At 45.2% G+C, this 23,008-nt stretch overlaps 1 protein-coding gene across 1 annotated transcript in view; it reads left to right on the forward strand.

The window, feature by feature from the left end:
• The window catches only part of KCND1 (potassium voltage-gated channel subfamily D member 1), a 122,531-nt gene that overhangs the window by 70,856 nt on the left and 28,667 nt on the right, over positions 1-23,008 (forward strand). The window contains exons 3-4 of the mRNA XM_077463258.1: positions 12,063-12,225; positions 17,837-17,920. Of these exons, the coding sequence (XP_077319384.1) occupies positions 12,063-12,225; positions 17,837-17,920 (247 nt within the window). The remainder of the gene's footprint in view (positions 1-12,062; positions 12,226-17,836; positions 17,921-23,008) is intronic.

The raw sequence follows: 23,008 nt of genomic DNA on the forward strand, positions 1-23,008 counted from the left end.
AAGGTTGGGAAAGACTGATAAAGTTGTATAAAGTTCTTGTCCATTGGTCGGCCTTGTTAGAGTGTAGAGTCCTTGTGTCCAACCTGCAGATCTTTGTTATGTGAACAGCCGTCAGGCCCAGAAGTCAGTAACATGAGTATTCATTTGTAAAGGGGCATTTAATAGCTGTGATTTCTAGCAGTTTCATGTAAAATGTCCCTGGTCTCTGTCACCTACAACATGGCTTCAGTCCAGTGGTGGCCCATCAATTAGGGGTGTAGGCGCACCGCCTCCCCAATCCATGCGCCAAATCCTAATCCACATGCAGGGTGCCAGACGCATGGATTTCAATGGGTTTTTTTTTTGAAGCACAAGATTAGAGCCCGAGGCTCTAATTGGTGATGGGTGTCTTGATCTCCCCCCCCCCCCCCCAAATATACGGCACCAGCCACCACTGCTTCAGTCTCCAACCACTCCTGTAGAACAATCTTTGACCATTTGCTTTAGTGTTCAGTCTGTGACAGTTTGTTTTTAGCATTGCATGTAATAAATATTATATGCCGCCCTTTAGGCACATCATGGCCTGCATCTAAGACCCCCAATCTCTCTCTCTCTCTTTTTTTTAATCATTCTGTATTTATTGAAAAAAAAAATCCAAATTTTACAAGAATACAATTCTTACAATGAAAATACAAAAATCAAACACAAAAAAAAAACAAAAAAAAAAAAACAAACATTATTCAAGGCTAAGTAGACGTGACATTGTGAATCTGGTACATGTTAATGACCTAAAGCAAATATCTTGGATATAGTCCATAACAATTGAACCCCAGTCAGAAGAAACATAGCACTGCGATGATGCAAAAGATTTGAACCAGAGCTTTGTTGGGGGGAGGGGGGGTTAGTCCATCCTCTCTGTCCCGAAGCGGATGCTTTGGGGGAACACCAGGCCATTTGAATCCACCGCTCCTGCAGGAATTTACATATGTGGTGATGGTAAATCCAGGTCCTGGGAACCTCCAACGCCTCTCAGCTGGATGAAAGAGCTGTAAAAAAATCTCCATTACCCCAAGAGGATTTACTGGAATTCCATGGAGTGGGAGTATGCAGTCCAGTGCAGTCCACATTTTTGAACCTTTTCCTCCTTCCCTTTATGTACACTAGTCAGGCATTCCTGTGTTCTCAATTCTATGAAACCGGAGAGAAAGGGATGGTGGTGTAGGTGATTTCTACAGCATAGGGATGCAGGAGAAAGCCACATTAACTAAGTGCCGCGCCACAGATTTTTTATACAATTTCCAGGCAATGGTGGAATGATGAAGAAGGAAGAAGGCTGTATAAATGGCACGGTTCAGTCAGTGAACTTCTGCGTTATTCTATGGACCGGTTTCCAAAAGGGCCATTGGCCATGACCAGAATACATCCAGCATGTCACCCCCGCCCATAATGAACCGGCAAGAAGTTTTAGATATTGGGGGATAAATACGGTGGAGCCAGGCCGGGGTGCGATACCACCCGGTAACAATGTTGTAGCCGGTTTCTTGGTATCTCCTATGGATGGAGGATTTGTACCAGAGGGTCAGGACTTTTATATGGGCCTCCAGGGTCAGATCCACTTGGAGATCCCTTTCCCGCTGTGTCAAAAGCTGGACGGTGTGAGGGACACCTCCGCCAATAAGAAATGATAAATAAGAGAGAGTGTATGTTTGGCAGGATGTATACGCAGTTATTTTCATTTAGATTTAGTCGTGGATAGGGAATAATAGAACTGGATGATAATCCTGCCCAGTGGTCTGGTGAGTGATGGCAACATAATGTTCTGTAATGTGGGGAGTACATAATAAATATACATAATATATATATAATGGTCATTTCCAGGGCTTTGGCCACGTTAAGGAGCTGTAATCATAGAGAGTAAGAACTGCGTTACCATGTCCGGTAGGTATGGTCATCACATTCAGCGCTCTGTGAGTATAAAAGAACTAGAGTATCATTATATCTGGTGGCTAGTGTGCTATTTAATAAATGAGTACAAAAGAACATCCATGTGAATTTTCCAATAACAGCCAATCAGATTTCATCTGCCCTTAGCACAGAGAAGTCAGAACAATTCACATTGATTGCTGACTTATTGTAGGGGGTTTTCCGGCTCATGCTTGCCTTATAAAGGCCATTGAGTCAAAAATAGATTGCTGTAAAATATTATGAAGCATTTTCCCTCATGGCACAAAATAACAGCGGAAAGAAATCTCACTTTTTAATGGAAATGTCTTTTTGATTTACTTTATTCAAAATAAGTACCTTAGCGACACCAATACAATGTATTTTATGTCAAGGCCTTGATGACCTCGGCCGGAGATTATTTCTACTTGTATGACCTGACAGGAGCCGGACACAAGCACCTGACAATATAGATCAGAGCAATGGGGAGATGGTGGGACGGCTGGAAGACTGCAGTGTTCTCACTGTGACTGACAGATGAGAAGATGTTCATCAATTACCTGAAATGATAGAGATGCTTAGTAAGTACTAATTTAAGCTGCATCAGGGCAAGCCAAAGAAAAGGAAGGCCAGCGTTGGCTATCCCTGTTTCTATGCTGTACAACTTTAATGGTATCCCAGTCTTAGTCCGGAGGGTTCAATATTGAGTTGGCCCTTTGCAGCTATAACAGCATCAACTCATCTGGAAAGGATGCCCACAAGGTTTAGGAGGGTGTCTATGGGAATGTTTGACCATTCTTCCAGAAGCGCATTTGTGAGGTCAGGCGCTGATGTTGGATGAGAAGGCCTGGCTCGCAGTCTCTGCTGTAATTCATCCCAAAAGGTGATTTATCGGGTTGAGGTCAGGACTCTGTTTAGGCCAATGAGGTTGCTCCACCCCAAACTCGCTCATCCATGTCTTTATGGACCTTGTGCGCTGGTCCAAATCATCTGGTGGAGGGGGGATTATGGTGGGGGGAGGGGGGATTATGGTGTGGGGCTGTTTTTCAGAGGTTGGGCTTGGCCCATTCGTTCCAGTGAAGGGAACTCTTAAGGCGTCAGCATACCAAGACATTTTGGACAATTTCATGCTCCCACTCTGTGTGTACAGTTTGGGAATGGCCCCTTCCTGTTCCAACATGACTGCCCACCACAGATACCTGGTATATGCAATACTATGTTTTTAACAAAAGTGGAGTTATGCATTTAATTTATTTTTAAAATGCAAGCAGTGTGAGAACCTGAATTTGGCCCAATATCAGACTCTGCAGGCTCTGTACAGGAGGGCTGCAATGTGAGTGGGAGAAGCAGTACAAAAATCCAATCAGTTGATGTGCTGATAGAAGGTTGAGTGACTGAGAGACGATCGAATCACCATGTTGTGTCTCCTTTAGCTGCCCAATCACAGGCTGGTGGTGGGTCCAGAACCACCTGGGCTCAGGGGAAGTTGGTTTAATGATGCTGTTCCTCAGACTGAGGACATCTAGTGGTAGAAAAAATATGTAAATTTCTTAATTGGAAAGTAATTGTTGTAGCAAAAAGCAGGTTTTGTTATTGTATCTTTTAATGAGATCTTTATTTTGTTATTTGTGATTGTTCTGCTTTAAAGGAAAAAATAAGGTTTTGTGCATAGTTTCTTTATTATGGTCATGACTAAAAAACGAAATTCTTACAAATATTTATTCTAACCACATTTTGAGAGCATGTCACTGATGGTCCTGCCACTGATGAGATCTCTCCAAGCTGCAGGTGCCCCTTCATCTAATAGAAGTTACTCCCTCACTGGGCAAAATGCTACATATACAACATCATGCCAACAATTCTTACTAAATGTAAAAGATAAAACTGCATCAAGATCATAAATATATTTCAATAATAAAAGTCAAAAGAACACAAAACACTAAGCCCTTGTACACACAGTCGGACATTCTGACGGAAAATGTCCGATTGGACCGAGTTGTCGGATAATACGACTGTGTGTGGGCTCCATCGGAATATCCGACGGACAAAGTTTTAGAGCTGGGCTATAAAATTTTCCGACAACATGATCCGATCGGACTACTATCGCTACTAGCCTGAACGTAGTCCCGTCGTAACGAAATAACGTCACCGCGTTCTGTACGATCGGATTTATGCAACACCAGTTTCGGACAAAATCCGTTGGAAAAAATCCAACGGATTTTGTTGTCGGGATGTCCGACCCGTGTGTACAAGGGCTTAAACCTTCACTACTTTATCTGTTTAGCGCTAGGCCCGTGTCACGGCGATCTTCACTGGTTTGCGGTCGTTACATTTTCAGATTATATTGCGCTCAGTTATGTGACTGTTTAAAGTAGATCTCCAGCCAAAAATAAAATAAAAAATGAAAAGCTCATTAAGAGATAAAATAGTAAAATAATATTGGAAGCTGAGATCCCCACGGATTTGGGTGGCCATCTTTGACAGGAGTAGATAACCACAGGAGAGTATCTCACCGAGACTGAAATTCCTCTTGCAGAGGATGCCTAAAATGTGGTTTATATCTTTGGTACACTGATTTGCTCAGATGTGTACACTATCATACAAACAGGAAATGACAGTTCTGTGGTCTATATGTACAACAATGGTAAACAGAATGCCTCCAGGTTGTCATATTGTATTGAATTTTTTCAAAGGTTTTAGAAAATGATCTGCAGTTTGAAATGAGTCATTTTTAATATTATTAACCACTTCCAGACCGCTCGCCGTCGTTATACGTTAAATCCAGCAGACAGCTGCCATAAACCGGTATTTTCTTAAACACCGGATTCGCCGCAAGATCACTTTCATTACCGGCCGGGGATGACCCCCCTCTCGCCGTGTTCTGGTCGTCTCCGCTCCTTACCGGAGCCGTCGGTAGCGGCGGAGACAATCCGATCCTTTCCCCTCGGAGGCTGGAAGTCGAGTGAGGGAATGATGGTCCCCACTCCACTCAATGACGCCGGAGGATGTCAGCGACGTCAAACATCCCTTCCACCCTATCGCCTTAAAGGGACATATTTTTTTATTGAAAAAAAAAATTAATTCTTATTTTTTTTTTTTATTATTGCATTTAAATGTAAATGTGGGATGTGAGGTCTTTTTGACCCCCAGATCTCACATTAAAGAGGTCCTGTCATGTTTTTTTTCTATTGCAAGGGATGTTTACATTCCTCGTAATAGGAATAAAAGTGAACCCAAAATAATTTTTTAAAGGGACAGTGTAAAAAATGTTTTTAAAGTGCCCCGTCGCGCCGTGCTTACGCACAGAAGCGAACGCATACGTAAGTGGCGCCGGCATATGTAAACGGTGTTCAAAGCACACATGTGAGGTATCGTCGCGATCGTTAGCGCTTGAGCAATAATTATAGCAAAAGAACTCCTCTGTAAGTCTAAACTGGTAACCTGTAGACATTTTTAAACGTCACCTATGGAGACGGCCCTTGGGGCACTATACCACTAACTGACACTAATGACAGGACACCACTCCCCTACAGACACCATCAGTGGGGCACTATTCCTCCCATTAAAACCAATGATGGAGTACTGATGCTGGGGCATTTTCTACTCCCACTGGCCACAGTCTGGCCCTCCCAAAAGCCTGAAGGATAGTAAACTGGCCCCTTGCTTAGAAAGTTTGGAGACCCCTGGTTTAACATGTTGAGCACAATAAAATAAACTTTCCTTAGTTAAAATTCTTACCCGGACACTTTCAGTATACAACTTTCCTGCTCCAAGGTGCAGGTGCCCCTTCATCTAATAGAAGTTTCTCCCTCACCGCCCAAAATGCTGCACGAATACAATCACTTTCAGGATGAAATTTTTCAAATACCTCCCGGAGCTGCTATAGAGATGATAGATGGTACTGGAGAAGATTTGGGTCCCATGACAGTTGTGCAAATGTGCAAAATATTTCTGAGATGCACCAAAATGTATTATAAGCTCCCATAGAGTATACTATCACTATCAGGAGGCCTCTTCAGACCAATGATCTGCAGCTGATGCTGGAATGAATGGAGACAGAAAATGGATATAAGAGACTGCAAGAGATCAGCAGCACTAAGATACAAGAAAGCATGAAAAAGGTTAAAAAAAAACATAAAGAAAAGGGTTAAAGTATTTTAGATCTACTTACACTAAGATAATAATGCAAACGTCATACACATCATCTATATATCTGATGGGACTTGGAGATTAATGGGAAGATGTGATAATTATACTGATTATTTGTTTAAATGTGAATAATTTTTTGCCCTTTTTTGCACTCTATTTTTTTAGATGGGGGGGGAGAGGTAATGACAGTAGACAAGGCACTTGGCTGAGTGGGGTGGGCTGATGACGTCACGCTCTCAGACTCGGACAATCAGAGGAAGCTTTGTATATTTTTCACAGAATACAAAACTGCCTATGAATGGCTGAGCACTGCTGAGCCAGACTGTGTTTTGTTTCAGGTGTGAGACGGGACGAGAAGTCTCTATCTGACAGCCAGAACCCAGCATTGAGTACTGTGTGTAGCTGAAGTTACATGCAGAACATTTAGAGCCAGTGCAGCACTTAGTGAAGAAAATAGTTTGTTTGAACCAGCTTGGTCCAAACAAACGATTTAAAGTGAAAATTAAAGTATAAGCAAAACCTTTTTTCATTTTGGATAGTGTAGAACACACTGAAAACTCAGGAGGAGCAGCTGTACTAACTATCTGACCTTAGTACAGTGATCTCCCCTGCTGTTCAATCGTGTTCTGACCGGGGGCAGCCGCCCTTTCCAGAGCACTCCGGTCAGCATTCTGAGCCATTGGATGATCAGGAGCTGATCGGCAGTCCTTTTTCGGTCATGCCCCTTCGACAGAAGCCGTCGGACCGACTCCAGTATGGAGCCAAATGGTGGCCAGTTTCTATTGAACCGGGCAATGCCGTCTGACATTTGGCCCATGTGTACTAAGCTTTAGGGAGAGATATGACCACCTGGTCGGTCTATTGTTTCTCAACAGGTATGTGTGACGATATGTGTAAATAGGGTGAGATTACTGCGCTAACCGGAAATAACAAATCAAAGCAGCTTACACAAAATTCGACAAATTAAAACAGATAGTAACACATGGTGTAGCGCTAAAACAAAATATTGGCATATAAATCATGTGCAAAATAAATCATACAATGCAATAATTAAACCACATTCCTAGATTTAAATTCCAAGTGCAAAAAAGTTGCTAAATGACAAAAGTGCAAATGCAAATAATAATATGATGAATAATATAGTGAGTAGAGTTCATGGAGTGATAAAACTCCAAATAATTGAATAGGGAGTTCATATAGTGGTGTGTTAGTGTCACAATATACGAGAACAGTCCACTCAGGGAGGAGGGATCCAAGAAAGTGGTCCAGTGCAGAGGGGAAGGTGCATGAAAAGCCCCAATTGGATCACGCGGAATAGTGCGTCCTCAGCCCAATTGGGGGGGTAAATACTCTGACCAGATGATGTGGGCAGTGGCACACACGCCAGCGGCAGTGGGTCAGTCAGGCAGAAAATACCGACTAGGTAGACTCCAAAGGACACTGGACCGCTTGCACCGGGAGTTGCGATTTGAGCTCTGATGGAAATCATTCAAAATGTAGATGGTAGAAATCATCCAACGTATGGATCAGCAATCACCTCCAATGAGCAGCCTGGAGGTTTGCTAGACTAGCTCTCCACATTTATATCTGTGATCACTGTTTGTACACATCTTATCTGATGTTGGTACTTTTAAATAAACTTTTACTCATTTGACCTACACCACATAGAGGCTTTATTCTTTCCATGATCCTCGTGCCGCTCATTGGAGGTAATTGCTCATCCATACATTGGGCGATTTCCATCAGAGCTCAAATCGCAACTCCTGGTGCAAGCGGTCCAGTGTCCGTCTTTGGAGTCTACCTATTTGGTATGTTCTGCCTGACTGACCCACTGCCGCTGGCATATGTGGCCACAGCATACAGTGATAGTGTATTTACCCCCCAATTGGGCTGAGGATGCACTGTTCTGGGTGATCCAATTGTGGCTTTTTCATGCACCTTCCCCTCTGCACTGGACCACTTTCTTGGATCCCTCCTCCCTGAGTTCTAGTATATTGTCACATTAAAGAGGAAGTAAACCCTGATGAGTTTACTTCCTCTTTCATTCCCTGCAAAGGTAAAGCATAATGGACTACTATGCATCGCATCGCATCGCATCACATCGCATAGTAGTCCATTATGTGTCACTTACCTGACACAGGAGCCAGCGAAGTCACCGCTGTCCCCTGTAGCCTGGAGCCTCCATCTTCTTGGTGGGTCTCGCTGCTCCGCCGATGTCATTCGGCGAAGCCGCGATGATGTCACTCCCGCGCATGCGCACAGGAGCCGCCATGCGCGGCATATTCGCCGTTGACGGTGCCGCGCTCAGTGCGCCTGTGCGCCGCTGTCTACGGTGCATGTGCCGTAGACAGCGGTGGCTGTCTTTCGGCAAATATCTCCTAAACCGTGTAGGTTTAGGAGATATTTCTTGGACCTACAGGTAAGCCTTAATCTAGGCCTTAATCTAGGCTCACCTGTAGGTCAAAGTGTGTAATAAGGGTTTACAACCACTTTAACACACCACTATATGAACTCCCTATTCAATTATTTGGAGTTTTATCACTACATGAACTCTATTCACTATATTATTCATTATATTATTATTTGTATTTGATGTTTGGTCGTTCAACAATTTTCTTTCGCACTTATGCACTTGCCACTTTAACCACTTCAGCCTCGGAAGAATTTACCCCTTTCCTGACCAGAGCACTTTTTGCGATACGGCATTGCGTAGATTTAACTGACAATTGCGCGGTCATGCGACGTTGCACCCAAACAAAATTGACGTCTTTTTTTCCCCCACAAATAGAGCTTTCTTTTGGTGGTATTTGATCAACCCTACGGTTTTTATTTTTTGTGCTATAAACAAAAAAAAGCAACATTTTTGAAAAAAATTCAATATTTTTTACTTTTTACTATAATAAATATCCCCCAAAAATATATAAAAAGATTTTTAGGCCGCTACGTATTCTTCTACATATTTTTGGTTAAAAAAAACGCAATAAGGGATTATTGATTGATTTGCGCAAAAGTTATAGCGTCTACAAAATAGGGGATAGTTTATGGCGTTTTTTGAATTTGAATTTTTTTTTAAATGGTGGCGATCAGTTTTATCGTGACTGCCTCATTGTGGTGGACACATCGGACATTTTTTGACACATTTTTGGGACCATTGTCATTTATACAGCAATCAGTGCTATACAAATGCAGTGATTCCTGTGTGAATGAATGAATGAAATACTTGTATAGCGCACAATGCGAACTGAATCGCCTCTAAATGACACTGGCAGTGAAGGGTTTAACCACTAGGTGGCAGTGTAGGGGTTAAGTGTGTCCTAGGGCCGTGTTTCTAACTGTGGGGGGGCGTGGCTGTGTATAACACGTCACTGATCTCTTCTCCCAATCACAGGACCTGACTCACGGAGCTTCTTAAAGGGCAATGTACAAGTACGTGATTCTGCCTGTACGAGCCCTTTGGCCGACGTATATCGGAGTGAGGCGGTCGGCAAGCGGTTAATATAGGAATGTGGTTTAATTATTGCATTGTATGATTTATTTTGCACATGATTTATATGCCAATATTTTGTTTTAGCGGTACACCTTGGGGGTTATTTACGAAAAGGCAAATCCACTTTGGATGGATGTGCAGTCGCTGTAGATCTGAGGGGTAGATCTGAAATGAGGGGAAGCTCTGCTTATTTTATCATCCAATCATGTCCAAGCTAAAATGCTGTTTTTTTATTTTCCTTGCATGCCCCCCCCCCCCCAGATTTACAGCGACTGCTCTTCCAAGTGCACTTTCAGTGCAATTTCGCGTGCACTTTGCACTTGTAGTTTGCACTTGTAGTGCAAAGTGGATTTGCCTTTCGTAAATAACCCCCAAGGTGTGAATATATGTAAATTTATATGGAAAGGGCACCTACCGCCTGCATATAGTGAAGACAACTCTTTTTTGTGATTAATTATTTTAGAGAACAGAACGTCAAATCCTTCAATAATGTAGACATCAACATTCTTTGCTGCCTAGGTCTTGATGAACGAATACTGGATAAGACTGCAGAGTGGCTGCTTACACAGCCCATGGCTAACAAGTATACTTTAATTCCTGAATAATGAATGATATTGCTACTGATGGGTTATTTTTGTGAGTTGGCAAATTTTAAGCTTCGGCTTGACATTCCGGATTCAGAGAGAAACAGCGCCCTCACGTATGGTAGGTTGTGTGAAGTATTGCAAGTCTGTCTTAGAGGACAAGTCTCTGGAAAATGTGATATTAAAAAAAATGTCCAGTAAACATTACTCTGCTTAGATCAGAAAGCCTTTTCATTTTACCTTTAATTAGAATTTGCTGTAATGCACTGCGGCAAAATTCAGTGAGCTTTTCATTGACCTTCTAGGTGGACCACAACCTCTTATCCTCTGATTCCTTACTGAGCAGTCCCCCCTTTTTTTTTGCTTTGAACTCTTTTATTGAATTTTTTTAGCATTTGATATACAAAACAATACCAAAAAAAAGAAAAACGTGGAAAAAAAAGACGAAACAGTAAACATATCTCACTAATGCATGTACCATTATTAACAAAATATATCAATTCAGCCCCATAGGCCAGAACACAAAATCAAGCCAAAGCACAATCTCCCGTGAATGGGAAGTGCTCACAACCCGGGAACACCTGCCCTACATTCAGGCTGGATTCACACCTATGGCATTTTTACTGCTTTTTGCACTACGATCCAGTTAACATGGTTTCCTATGGAACACGTTCTGTAGTGCAAATCTGCAAAATGCAAAAAGCACTAAAAATTTGACTTGTGCACAACGGAAAGTTTAGTTTAGTTTCGGTTCGTTGTCATTCGTAAAATACATAATTTCGTTCTGTTATATTCCTTATGTTACATTAATACGTTTTCGGATAATTCGTTATTATTTGTAGAGTGTCGATATTCGTTATACTGAATCTCGAATCCCGACGAATTAATTTGTTATATGCGCTATAATTTCATTCGCATTCGTTGAAATTCGCTATTTATGTATGTATAGACATTCCTGATAATGATTCGTAGTTTGGAAAGTCGTTTGTTTATTGAATCTTTTACCACACACAATGACAACGTCTCTTCTCCTCGGCTCAAATACAACACATCACCCTTCTCACTCACTTCTCAGGAATGCGCTTTGCCAGTAATCCATCCTCCGGCACAAAATGAATCAGCTGATTGGACTATAAGATTTACTTTCAGCTGACCTTTTGTTTCATTAGATCTTTAAAGAATAACCGAATCATGTCGAATTCATTCTCATTATATCCGCTATAATTTCTTTCCTATTCGTTGTAATTCCTTATTTTTTTATTCGGATGCATCTGAATGTCCGAAAGATGCAAAATTCGGACGAATTTTGATTCGTTACAAAACAAACTGCACAAGCCTACTAAAAATGCATAGGTGTGAATCCAGCCTTAGAGAGAGATTCCAAAAATAAGGAGAGCAAGAACCACACCTATCAAGAAGAAGTAATGCTAGACGAATAACAGGACTTCAAAAATTTGCCCCATTCCGCGGGGAGATTGCATCCTGAGTTTAAGTGCAAAATGTTCATGTTTTCCTGGAGTGTACCTAAAAGCATTGTTTGGCTCAAGAGAACTGAATCAGCCAAAAAAAAGCAAAACTACTTTTACTGTACATACAAAATGTGCGAGAAAAGAGGGATATAAAACTAGAATGTGCGGAAAACTTGTCAGTTTCTTGACTCAAAAGCAATTTATTATTTATGTAGTAAACCGTGAGTTACTGTATATGGAAAACATCATTTTGAGAAATGCACGCACTTTGGAAAAAAATGGTACATAGTACAGGAATTTTGCCTGTCCTCAGCTGCCAAATGTTTATTAATGTCCGCTATGTGATAGGTACAGAATAAAATCAATGATAAATGAAGAGAAATACAGTATAATGACGCTATGCATATACTGGCTAATAATATTTTCTCCGTGTCCCCAAACATTCCTCTGTAGGTATGGTGACATGGTTCCAGACACCATAGCTGGGAAGATATTTGGTTCAATCTGCTCCCTGAGTGGAGTCCTGGTCATTGCGTTACCAGTCCCCGTCATTGTATCCAATTTCAGCCGAATTTACCATCAAAATCAGAGAGCAGACAAGAGAAAGCAACAGCAAGTAAGGCAATGCACCTTCTTACTTCCATATTTTTACTATCTCTATACCTGGAAGACTCTCAAATTGCAATTCTCTCTCCTAAATTACAGCTTTAGAAGCCATTACCTTTCAGATAGTCGCTACTATTAAAAAAGTCTTTACAAACACCACGGGGTTGGTTTACTAAAGGCGACTGGACTGTGCACTCCACATGTACAAATGCTCCCGAGCTCAATAAATGAGATGAGAGGAAGTAAACCCTGATGGGTTTCATACTAGCCCATTATGTTGCACTTTCCTGCAAACAAAGCCCGTAATGTCCCCGCTGTTCCCGCTGGTGGCCGCATCCATCTTCATCCCTCTCCCTTCCGGGGGCTCTGTGACTGGCCGGAGTCACGTGACGTCACTCCCACACATGCAAGCAGCAGACCCGCCGGTCACGGCGCGGTTGTGCCCTTTCTTCTGATGACTTTGGTGCAAGCGTATATGATAAATATCTTCTAAACCGTGTAGGTTTAGCTGATATTTCCAATACCTGCAGGTAAGTCTTATTATAGACTTACCTGTAGGTAAAAGTGGTGTTACTAGGTTTACAACCACTTTCACTTTGCAAAGAATACCCAATAACATGCAAGGAAAATAAAAAAATGTATTAATAAAATGCATTTTTTCTTGCTTGTGATTGAATGATGGAGGTCAGCAGAGCTTGTTCCAACTTACTAAGCTCTGGAGCAACTGCACTTTGCAAATTGTACAGTCAATCTGCCGTTAGTAAATCAACCCCTATGTGAGATTCAGAAGAGCAAAGTTCTAATATCTCGGGTTCTTACCTGGGTACTCCCTGCAATACAGGTGATAATCTGAGATATTAACTATTATGCTATCTTTATTATAAAATCTCTGTATGAATATACAGCATCTTAAAAAAAGTATTCATACCCCTTGATATTTTCCACATTTTGTTATGTTACAATCAAAAGACGTAAATGTATTTTATTGGGATTTTATGTGATCGACCAACACAAAGTGTCACATAATTGTGAAATGGAAGGAAAATGATAAATGGATTTCCAAAATTTTCCAAATAATATCTGAAAAGTGTGACGTGCATTTATATGCAGCCCCCTTTACTCTGATACCCCCAACTAAAATCTGGCGGAACCAATTGCCTTCAAAAGTCACCGAATTTGTAAATAGAGCCCACCTGTGTGTAATTTAATCTCAGCATAAATACAGCTGTTCTGTGAAGCCCTCAGAGGTTTGTTAGAGAACCTTACTGAACGAACAGCATCACGAAGGCCAAGGAACACACCAGACAGGTCAGAGATAAAGTTGTGGAGAAGTATAAAGCAGAGTTAGATTATAAAAAATATCCCAAGCTTCGAACATCTCACGGAGCTCTGTTCAATCCATCATCGGAAAATGGAAAGAGTATGGCACAACTGCCAACCTACCAAGACATGGCCGTCCACCTAAACTGACCGGCCGGGCAAGGAGAGCATTCATCAGAGAAGAGCCAAGAGGTCCATGGTAACTCTGGAGGAGCTGCAGAGATCCACAGCTCAGGGGGGAGAATCTGTCCACAGGACAACCAGGGCTCGAGTCCTGCAGGAACACATGGGAATGGCATTTCTGTACTTTTTCTACAGCAGGAACACCCTTCCCATTAGCAGCCTGTCCTGCAGGACTGGCCTTTGAAGTATGCAAACTGTGTGGCAGGGGCTACACCAGCAGCCGCCGACACAGCTTGCAATAGTAAGTGCCGCACACTTATTGCCAACCACCCGTTAATTTTTGGGCTGCCTGTAAATGTTCGCTATGGGCAGCAACGCCCATAAAAAAATATGGCTGTGGGCTGACAGTGCAACCGTGCATGCGCCGTTCTGAAGCCTGCAAAGCTGGTACATGGTCGCCCATTTTCAGCTGGGAGGGTGCATGTGCAGTGGTGTAATGCAGTGGTCATCAACCCTGTCCTCAGGGCCCACTAACAGGCCTGGTTTTATGTATTGCCTTGGGGAGATGCAGACTAGAATACTGCAATCACTGAGCAGCTATTGATATCACCTGTCATGTATTTCAGTTATCTTGCAAACCTGGCCTGTTAGTGGGCCCTGAGGACAGGGTTGATGACCACTGGTGTAATGGAACCACCTGGCACCTTTTTTGAATGGAAGGCAGTAACACTCGGTCTCAGGTCTTGGCAGCCGCAGCGTCGCGTCTCTTCACAGCAGAGAGCAGGAGGACAGTAGCCGTACACTAATGTGAGTGTCTCGGTGGCAGCAGCTCGCCACAGCAGAGAGGACAACACTGATGTGAGGGGGCAGAGGAGGACATTACTAGGGTAACTATAGGGGCAGAGGAGGACATTACTGTGGGGGGGGGGGGTGAAGAGGGCAGAGGGGGGCTTCAGCAGGGACGGGGAAGCTGGTCAGAGTTGATGGGAAGATGGATGGAGACAAATACAGGACAATCTTAGAAGAAAACCTGTTAGAGTCGGCAGAAGACTTGAGACCGGGGCGGAGGTTCCCCTTCCAGCAGGACAACGACCCGAAACATCCAGCCAGAGCTACAATGGAATGGTTTACATCAAAGCATATTCATGTGTTAGAATGGCCCAGTCACAGTCCAGACCTAAATCCCATTGAGAATCTGTGGCCAGACTTGAAAATTGCTGATCACAGACGCTCTCCATCCAATCTGACAGAGCTTGAGATATTTTACAAAGAAGAAGAATGGGCAGAAATGTCCTCTCTAGATGGGCAAAGCTGGTAGAGACACCCCCAAAAAGACTTGTAGAGAAAGGGGGTTCTACAAAGTATTGACTCCGGGGGGCGCCATACAAATGCCCCTCCCCCACACTTTTCACAGATTTATTTGTAAAAAAAATTATAATTTTCCTTCTACTTCACAATTATGTGACACTTTGTGTTGGTCTATCACATAAATTCACAATAAAATACATTTACAATTTTGGTTGTAACAAAATATGGGAAATTTCAAGGGGTATGAATACTTTTACAAGCCTCTGTATCTGAACACCAGTATTTGCAGCACTTGTTTCAATATTGTGTATTAAAGGTTTTTGCACCATTGTGATCAGATCATAAAATATCTTAGTTGTCAACATTGTTATATCCGGAGCTGGACACGGGTTGGATATGTTGCATAATCTCTCATAAAGTGAGTACAGAGTTTTCTGTTAGGGCTACTACACACAGCAGCCAGGGGTGGTAAAATCAGGCAGTTAAGCATTGTTTTTATTGCCCCCTCGATTTCCCACCTAAAGAATGATATGCAGCCCTTTAGAACTGTACACGTGTTGCAGATACAATGCTTTGCTTCATTGCTGGGCCACCAATCACAACCCATTCATATGAATAAGGACAGGCGGCAACTGTATGCACCCAGTTGCGGTGCTGTGGGTCAGCCTTTTCAGGGAGGTGATGAATACAGCAAATCACCTCCCCGTTGGGCGTGTCACCAGCTCTCTGAAAATAAAATCCATAGCGGATTGCTTTTCATAGGGACCGCAAGGGCCACAGCATGTCTGAACGAGTCTTTACATTGTTGTAATCAAAGGAAGATACCAACATTTGACAGACGTTTGATTCTCAGCTCAGAACTACCGGTGCAGTTTAGTGTCAGCTTCACTGACTGCTTCACTGACTGCACATAATTACCCTCCTTTTGCTCCCCCACTTCTCTGTTTTTCCTGCTAGGGGTGAAGCTGAAATAAGGAAGCGGTGTGTAAAGCTGGCTACACATTATACAATTCGTTTTTTTTCAATTTCCTTTAGATTTACCTTCAACCATGTAATGCAAGGGCCGGCCTGATTGTATACAAATTGGAAGTGTTTAGGTCGGACCTCATATTATATGGTTTTGGAAAATCTAAAGGAAAATTGTAAAGATAATTGTATAATGTGTAGCCAGCTTAAGATTTCAGAGCTTACAGATTGCTAAGAACTCCTATCTTGATTTTATATGACAGCTCTAGGTACCTCTTCCCATATGATAGTGCTGGGTTCCTAGAGCTTACACAGGACTGAGAGCTCAAACCCTGCTTCCATGCAATAGTGATTGCTACCTTGAGCTAACACAGGGCTGAGGACTCTCGTCCTGCTCCTTTGTGGCAATGCTGTGTGTCTAGAGCTTACACAGAGCTCAAGACTATTGCACTGCTCCAATGTGGCAGTGTTGGGTTCCCAGAGCTTACACAGGACTGACAACGCTCACCCTGCTGCCATGTGACATTTCTATGTGCCTAGAGCTTCCATGGGGCTAAACACCCTTGCCCTACTCCCATGTGATGCTGCTGATGCCTAGAGCTTACACAGAGCTTACACAGAGCTGAGGACTCTCTCCCTGCTTCCATGTGACAGTGCAGGGTGCCTGAAATGCCAATCACAAAGCACCGCTGTTGTCACATGCAATTAAGGGAGTGTCCCTAAAATCAAAAGGTGCTGAGTATGTTTCTGCTTTCCCAGGGGCAGAATAGAGTGGTGGAGGAGCGAACGGTAGGTAAGTAGAAGCTGATGTTTAAACATACTTTGAAATGAATCTGTTGATTTGCCCTGCATGAGCAAAGTGCAGGTTCTCTTCACATTGTTCACTTTTTGATGTATATTTTTTATTAATCCTTTGTTGTTTCCACAGGGTCAGGGTACACAGCCCACTAGGGTTGCACCTTTTCTTCAAGCCAAACCCCATAGCGCAGTGATGGGGAACCTTGGCACCCCAGATGTTTTGGAACTACATTTCCCATGATGCTCCACTACACTGCAGAGTGCCAGAGCATCATGGGAAATGTAGTTCCAAAACATCTGGGGTGCCGAGGTTCCCCATCACTGCCATAGTGGAACATGGCACTTCTTTTTTCCTGTAGTATACACTATAGGATTACACCTTTGGGTGCCCCACGGAGAGTAGGAATGCAGTGCGTTATGCACGCTGTGGTGAACAGTGGGTGTGGCCAAATTGTTCTTGCTATCACCTCATGCCCCCTCCCCCCCAGTGATGCCCAATCTGCCCACAGACAGCTGTCCACAGCTCCATGTGGCTATCTCAGTTAATAGGGGAGCCACAGCCCAATTTAAATAATGTGTCTGGGTTTCAGGCAGACTGAAACAAGGACACATGATTCAAAACCTGGACTGTCCGGGTAAATCCTGGAGAGGTGCAAACCCTACAGCCCACAGACATGAGCCGCCCAGTCCAGATATTTTGGTCAAGCAGGTGCTCACCTCTTGAAGTCTCGAGGGGTTAGAAAGCCTACCTTAAGTGTCATTGACCTCCCCCAAATTATGGGTACCAGAAGTGCCCACCAGCACTACTCACCTCATTCCCCTCTACATTGACATAAACCTGCTAGGTCAGCAGAGCCAACCTTGGAAGTGTATGGAGTGTTCTGCAGAGATCTGGAGACTAAATGAAAAGGGTTGTTCTATCTCTGATCAACCTAAGATGTACGGTATGTGGGCAACATTGTTCTGATGCTTCTTATTTCCTCTGACTGCCCTCTGGTCAATGCTTGTTTTGTGGTTAACCTTACACAACCCACAACCACCCTTCATACCTCAACCCACATCTCCAAACAAATTACAACCTCACTTTTATTTCTTTTTTTTTGCAGAAAATCCGCCTGGCCAGAATTAGGCTGGCGAAGAGCAACACGACCAATGCGTTTCTACGTTACAAAGAAATGGGCGGTCTGGAGGTAAGGTCTAGTCTTGTTTTATGGTGATGGGCTTAGAGATTAAATCCCAACGCTGGTCAAAACTTTAGAGGAGTTAAACTAAGGAGACGCAGACTGGTAGACTGGCGGTCAGCGCAGGCCTTTAATCCATGCTGGAGAAATAGACCACCAGGATGCCCACTCTCAGGCCAGCTTTCCCACCAACCTCGCACAAGCCCTGATTAGGGTAGATTGGTTAAGCCCCTGAAATGCATTGGCTATGGCTATTTACTGTTATGAGAGATGCAAGCATATGTCTGGTGCTCTCTTCAATCTACATTACTTACTACTGATAATGTCAGGATACCTTCTTTGTAATCAGATCGTACAGAGCAGCCTCAACTAAAATGACACAAGCCCCAATGAGACACAAGCCCGAATGAGGGTAGATGGTTAAGCCCCCGAAATGCCTTCTCTATGGCTTTTACCCTTACGAGGGCTGCAAGCTTATTTCTGGTGCTCCCTTCACTCTACACAACTTACTACTGATAATGTCGGAATTTTATCTTCAGACTCAAATCTTAGAAAGCAGCCTCCTAACTAAAATGACAGAAGCCCCGATGAGACACAAGTCCCGATGAGACACAAGCTCTGATGAGACACAAGCCCCGATGAGACACAAGCCCCGATGAGACACAAGCTCTGATGAGACAAAAGCCCCGATGAGACACAAGCCCCGATGAGACACAAGCCCTGATGAGACACAACCCCGATGAGACACAAGCCCCGATGAGACAAAAGCCCCGATGAGACACAAGCTCTGATGAGACACAAGCCCCGATGAGACACAAGCCCCGATGAGACACAAGCTCTGATGAGACAAAAGCCCCGATGAGACAAAATCCCCGATGAGACACAAGCTCTGATGAGACACAAGCCCCGATGAGACACAAGCTCTGATGAGACACAAGCCCCGATGAGACACAAGCCCCGATGAGACACAAGCCCCGATGAGACAAAAGCCCCGATGAGACACAAGCCCCGATGAGACACAAGCCCTGATGAGACACAAGCCCCGATGAGACACAAGCTCCGATGAGACACAAGCCCCGATGAGACACAAGCCCCGATGAGACACAGGTCCCGATGAGACACAAGCCCTGATGAGACACAAGCCCCGATGAGACACAAGCCCCGATGAGACACAAGCCCCGATGAGACACAAGCTCCGATGAGACACAAGCCCCGATGAGACACAAGCCCCGATGAGACACAAGCTCCGATGAGACACAAGCCCCGATGAGACACAAGCCCCGATGAGACACAAGCTCTGATGAGACAAAAGCCCCAATGAGACACAAGCCCTGATGAGACACAAGCCCCAATGAGACACAAGCCCCGATGAGACACAAGCCCCGATGAGACACAAGCTCTGATGAGACACAAGCCCCAATGAGACACAAGCCCCGATGAGACACAAGCCCCGATGAGACACAAGCCCCGATGAGACACAAGTCCCGACGAGACACAAGCCCCGATGAGACACAAGCTCTGATGAGACAAAAGCCCCGATGAGACACAAGCCCCGATGAGACACAAGCTCTGATGAGACAAAAGCCCCGATGAGACACAAGCCCCGATGAGACACAAGCCCTGATGAGACACAACCCCGATGAGACACAAGCCCCGATGAGACAAAAGCCCCGATGAGACACAAGCTCTGATGAGACACAAGCCCCGATGAGACACAAGCCCCGATGAGACACAAGCTCTGATGAGACAAAAGCCCCGATGAGACAAAATCCCCGATGAGACACAAGCTCTGATGAGACACAAGCCCCGATGAGACACAAGCTCTGATGAGACACAAGCCCCGATGAGACACAAGCCCCGATGAGACACAAGCCCCGATGAGACAAAAGCCCCGATGAGACACAAGCCCCGATGAGACACAAGCCCTGATGAGACACAAGCCCCGATGAGACACAAGCTCCGATGAGACACAAGCCCCGATGAGACACAAGCCCCGATGAGACACAGGTCCCGATGAGACACAAGCCCTGATGAGACACAAGCCCCGATGAGACACAAGCCCCGATGAGACACAAGCCCCGATGAGACACAAGCTCCGATGAGACACAAGCCCCGATGAGACACAAGCCCCGATGAGACACAAGCTCCGATGAGACACAAGCCCCGATGAGACACAAGCCCCGATGAGACACAAGCTCTGATGAGACAAAAGCCCCAATGAGACACAAGCCCTGATGAGACACAAGCCCCAATGAGACACAAGCCCCGATGAGACACAAGCCCCGATGAGACACAAGCTCTGATGAGACACAAGCCCCAATGAGACACAAGCCCCGATGAGACACAAGCCCCGATGAGACACAAGCCCCGATGAGACACAAGTCCCGACGAGACACAAGCCCCGATGAGACACAAGCTCTGATGAGACAAAAGCCCCGATGAGACACAAGCCCCGATGAGACACAAGCTCTGATGAGACAAAAGCCCCGATGAGACACAAGCTCTGATGAGAAACAAGCCCCGATGAGACACAAGCTCTGATGAGACACAAGCTCCGATGAGACACAAGCCCCGATGAGACACAAGCCCCGATGAGACACAAGCTCTGATGAGACAAAAGCCCCGATGAGACACAAGCTCTGATGAGAAACAAGCCCCGATGAGACACAAGCTCTGATGAGACACAAGCTCCGATGAGACACAAGCCCCGATGAGACACAAGCTCCGATGAGACACAAGCCCCGATGAGACACAAGCCCTGATGAGACACAGGTCCCGATGAGACACAAGCCCCGATGAGACACAAGCCCCGATGAGACACAGGTCCCGATGAGACACAAGCTCCGATGAGACACAAGCCCCGATGAGACACAAGCCCCGATGAGACACAAGCCCTGATGAGACACAAGCCCCGATGAGACACAAGCTCTGATGAGACACAAGCCCCAATGAGACACAAGCCCCGATGAGACACAAGCCCCGATGAGACACAAGCTCTGATGAGACACAAGCCCCGATGAGACACAAGCTCTGATGAGACACAAGCCCCGATGAGACACAAGCTCTGATGAGACAAAAGCCCCAATGAGACACAAGCTCTGATGAGACACAAGCTCTGATGAGACACAAGCTCTGATGAGACACAAGCTCTGATGAGACACAAGCCCCAATGAGACACAAGCCCCGATGAGACACAAGCCCCGATGAGACAAAAGCCCCGATGAGACACAAGCCCCGATGAGACACAAGCCCTGATGAGACACAAGCCCCGATGAGACACAAGCTCCGATGAGACACAAGCCCCGATGAGACACAAGCCCCGATGAGACACAGGTCCCGATGAGACACAAGCCCTGATGAGACACAAGCCCCGATGAGACACAAGCCCCGATGAGACACAAGCCCCGATGAGACACAAGCTCCGATGAGACACAAGCCCCGATGAGACACAAGCCCCGATGAGACACAAGCTCCGATGAGACACAAGCCCCGATGAGACACAAGCCCCGATGAGACACAAGCTCTGATGAGACAAAAGCCCCAATGAGACACAAGCCCTGATGAGACACAAGCCCCAATGAGACACAAGCCCCGATGAGACACAAGCCCCGATGAGACACAAGCTCTGATGAGACACAAGCCCCAATGAGACACAAGCCCCGATGAGACACAAGCCCCGATGAGACACAAGCCCCGATGAGACACAAGTCCCGACGAGACACAAGCCCCGATGAGACACAAGCTCTGATGAGACAAAAGCCCCGATGAGACACAAGCCCCGATGAGACACAAGCTCTGATGAGACAAAAGCCCCGATGAGACACAAGCTCTGATGAGAAACAAGCCCCGATGAGACACAAGCTCTGATGAGACACAAGCTCCGATGAGACACAAGCCCCGATGAGACACAAGCCCCGATGAGACACAAGCTCTGATGAGACAAAAGCCCCGATGAGACACAAGCTCTGATGAGAAACAAGCCCCGATGAGACACAAGCTCTGATGAGACACAAGCTCCGATGAGACACAAGCCCCGATGAGACACAAGCTCCGATGAGACACAAGCCCCGATGAGACACAAGCCCTGATGAGACACAGGTCCCGATGAGACACAAGCCCCGATGAGACACAAGCCCCGATGAGACACAGGTCCCGATGAGACACAAGCTCCGATGAGACACAAGCCCCGATGAGACACAAGCCCCGATGAGACACAAGCCCTGATGAGACACAAGCCCCGATGAGACACAAGCTCTGATGAGACACAAGCCCCAATGAGACACAAGCCCCGATGAGACACAAGCCCCGATGAGACACAAGCTCTGATGAGACACAAGCCCCGATGAGACACAAGCTCTGATGAGACACAAGCCCCGATGAGACACAAGCTCTGATGAGACAAAAGCCCCAATGAGACACAAGCTCTGATGAGACACAAGCTCTGATGAGACACAAGCTCTGATGAGACACAAGCTCTGATGAGACACAAGCCCCGATGAGACACAAGCCCCGATGAGACACAAGCCCCGATGAGACACAAGCTCTGATGAGACACAAGCGATGAGACACAAGCTCTGATGAGACACAAGCTCTGATGAGACACAAGCCCCGATGAGACACAAACTCTGATGAGACACAAGCTCTGATGAGACACAAGCTCTGATGAGACACAACCCCCGATGAGACACAAGCTCTGATGAGACACAAGCCCCGATGAGACACAAGCTCTGATGAGACACAAGCTCTGATGAGACACAACCCCCGATGAGACACAAGCTCTGATGAGACACAAGCCCCGATGAGACACAAGCTCTGATGAGACACAAGCTCTGATGAGACACAAGCCCCGATGAGACACAAGCCCCGATGAGACACAAGCCCCGATGAGACACAAGCTCTGATGAGACACAAGCTCTGATGAGACACAAGCTCTGATGAGACACAAGCTCTGATGAGACACAAGCCCCGATGAGACACAAGCTCTGATGAGACACAAGCTCTGATGAGACACAAGCTCTGATGAGACACAAGCCCCGATGAGACACAAGCCCCGATGAGACACAAGCTCTGATGAGACACAAGCGATGAGACACAAGC

Source organism: Lithobates pipiens, unplaced genomic scaffold (assembly GCF_037356315.1).
Source record: "Lithobates pipiens isolate NorthernLeopardFrog02 unplaced genomic scaffold, aLitPip1_a1.2 Scaffold_3, whole genome shotgun sequence".
NCBI classification, from domain to species: domain Eukaryota; kingdom Metazoa; phylum Chordata; class Amphibia; order Anura; family Ranidae; genus Lithobates; species Lithobates pipiens.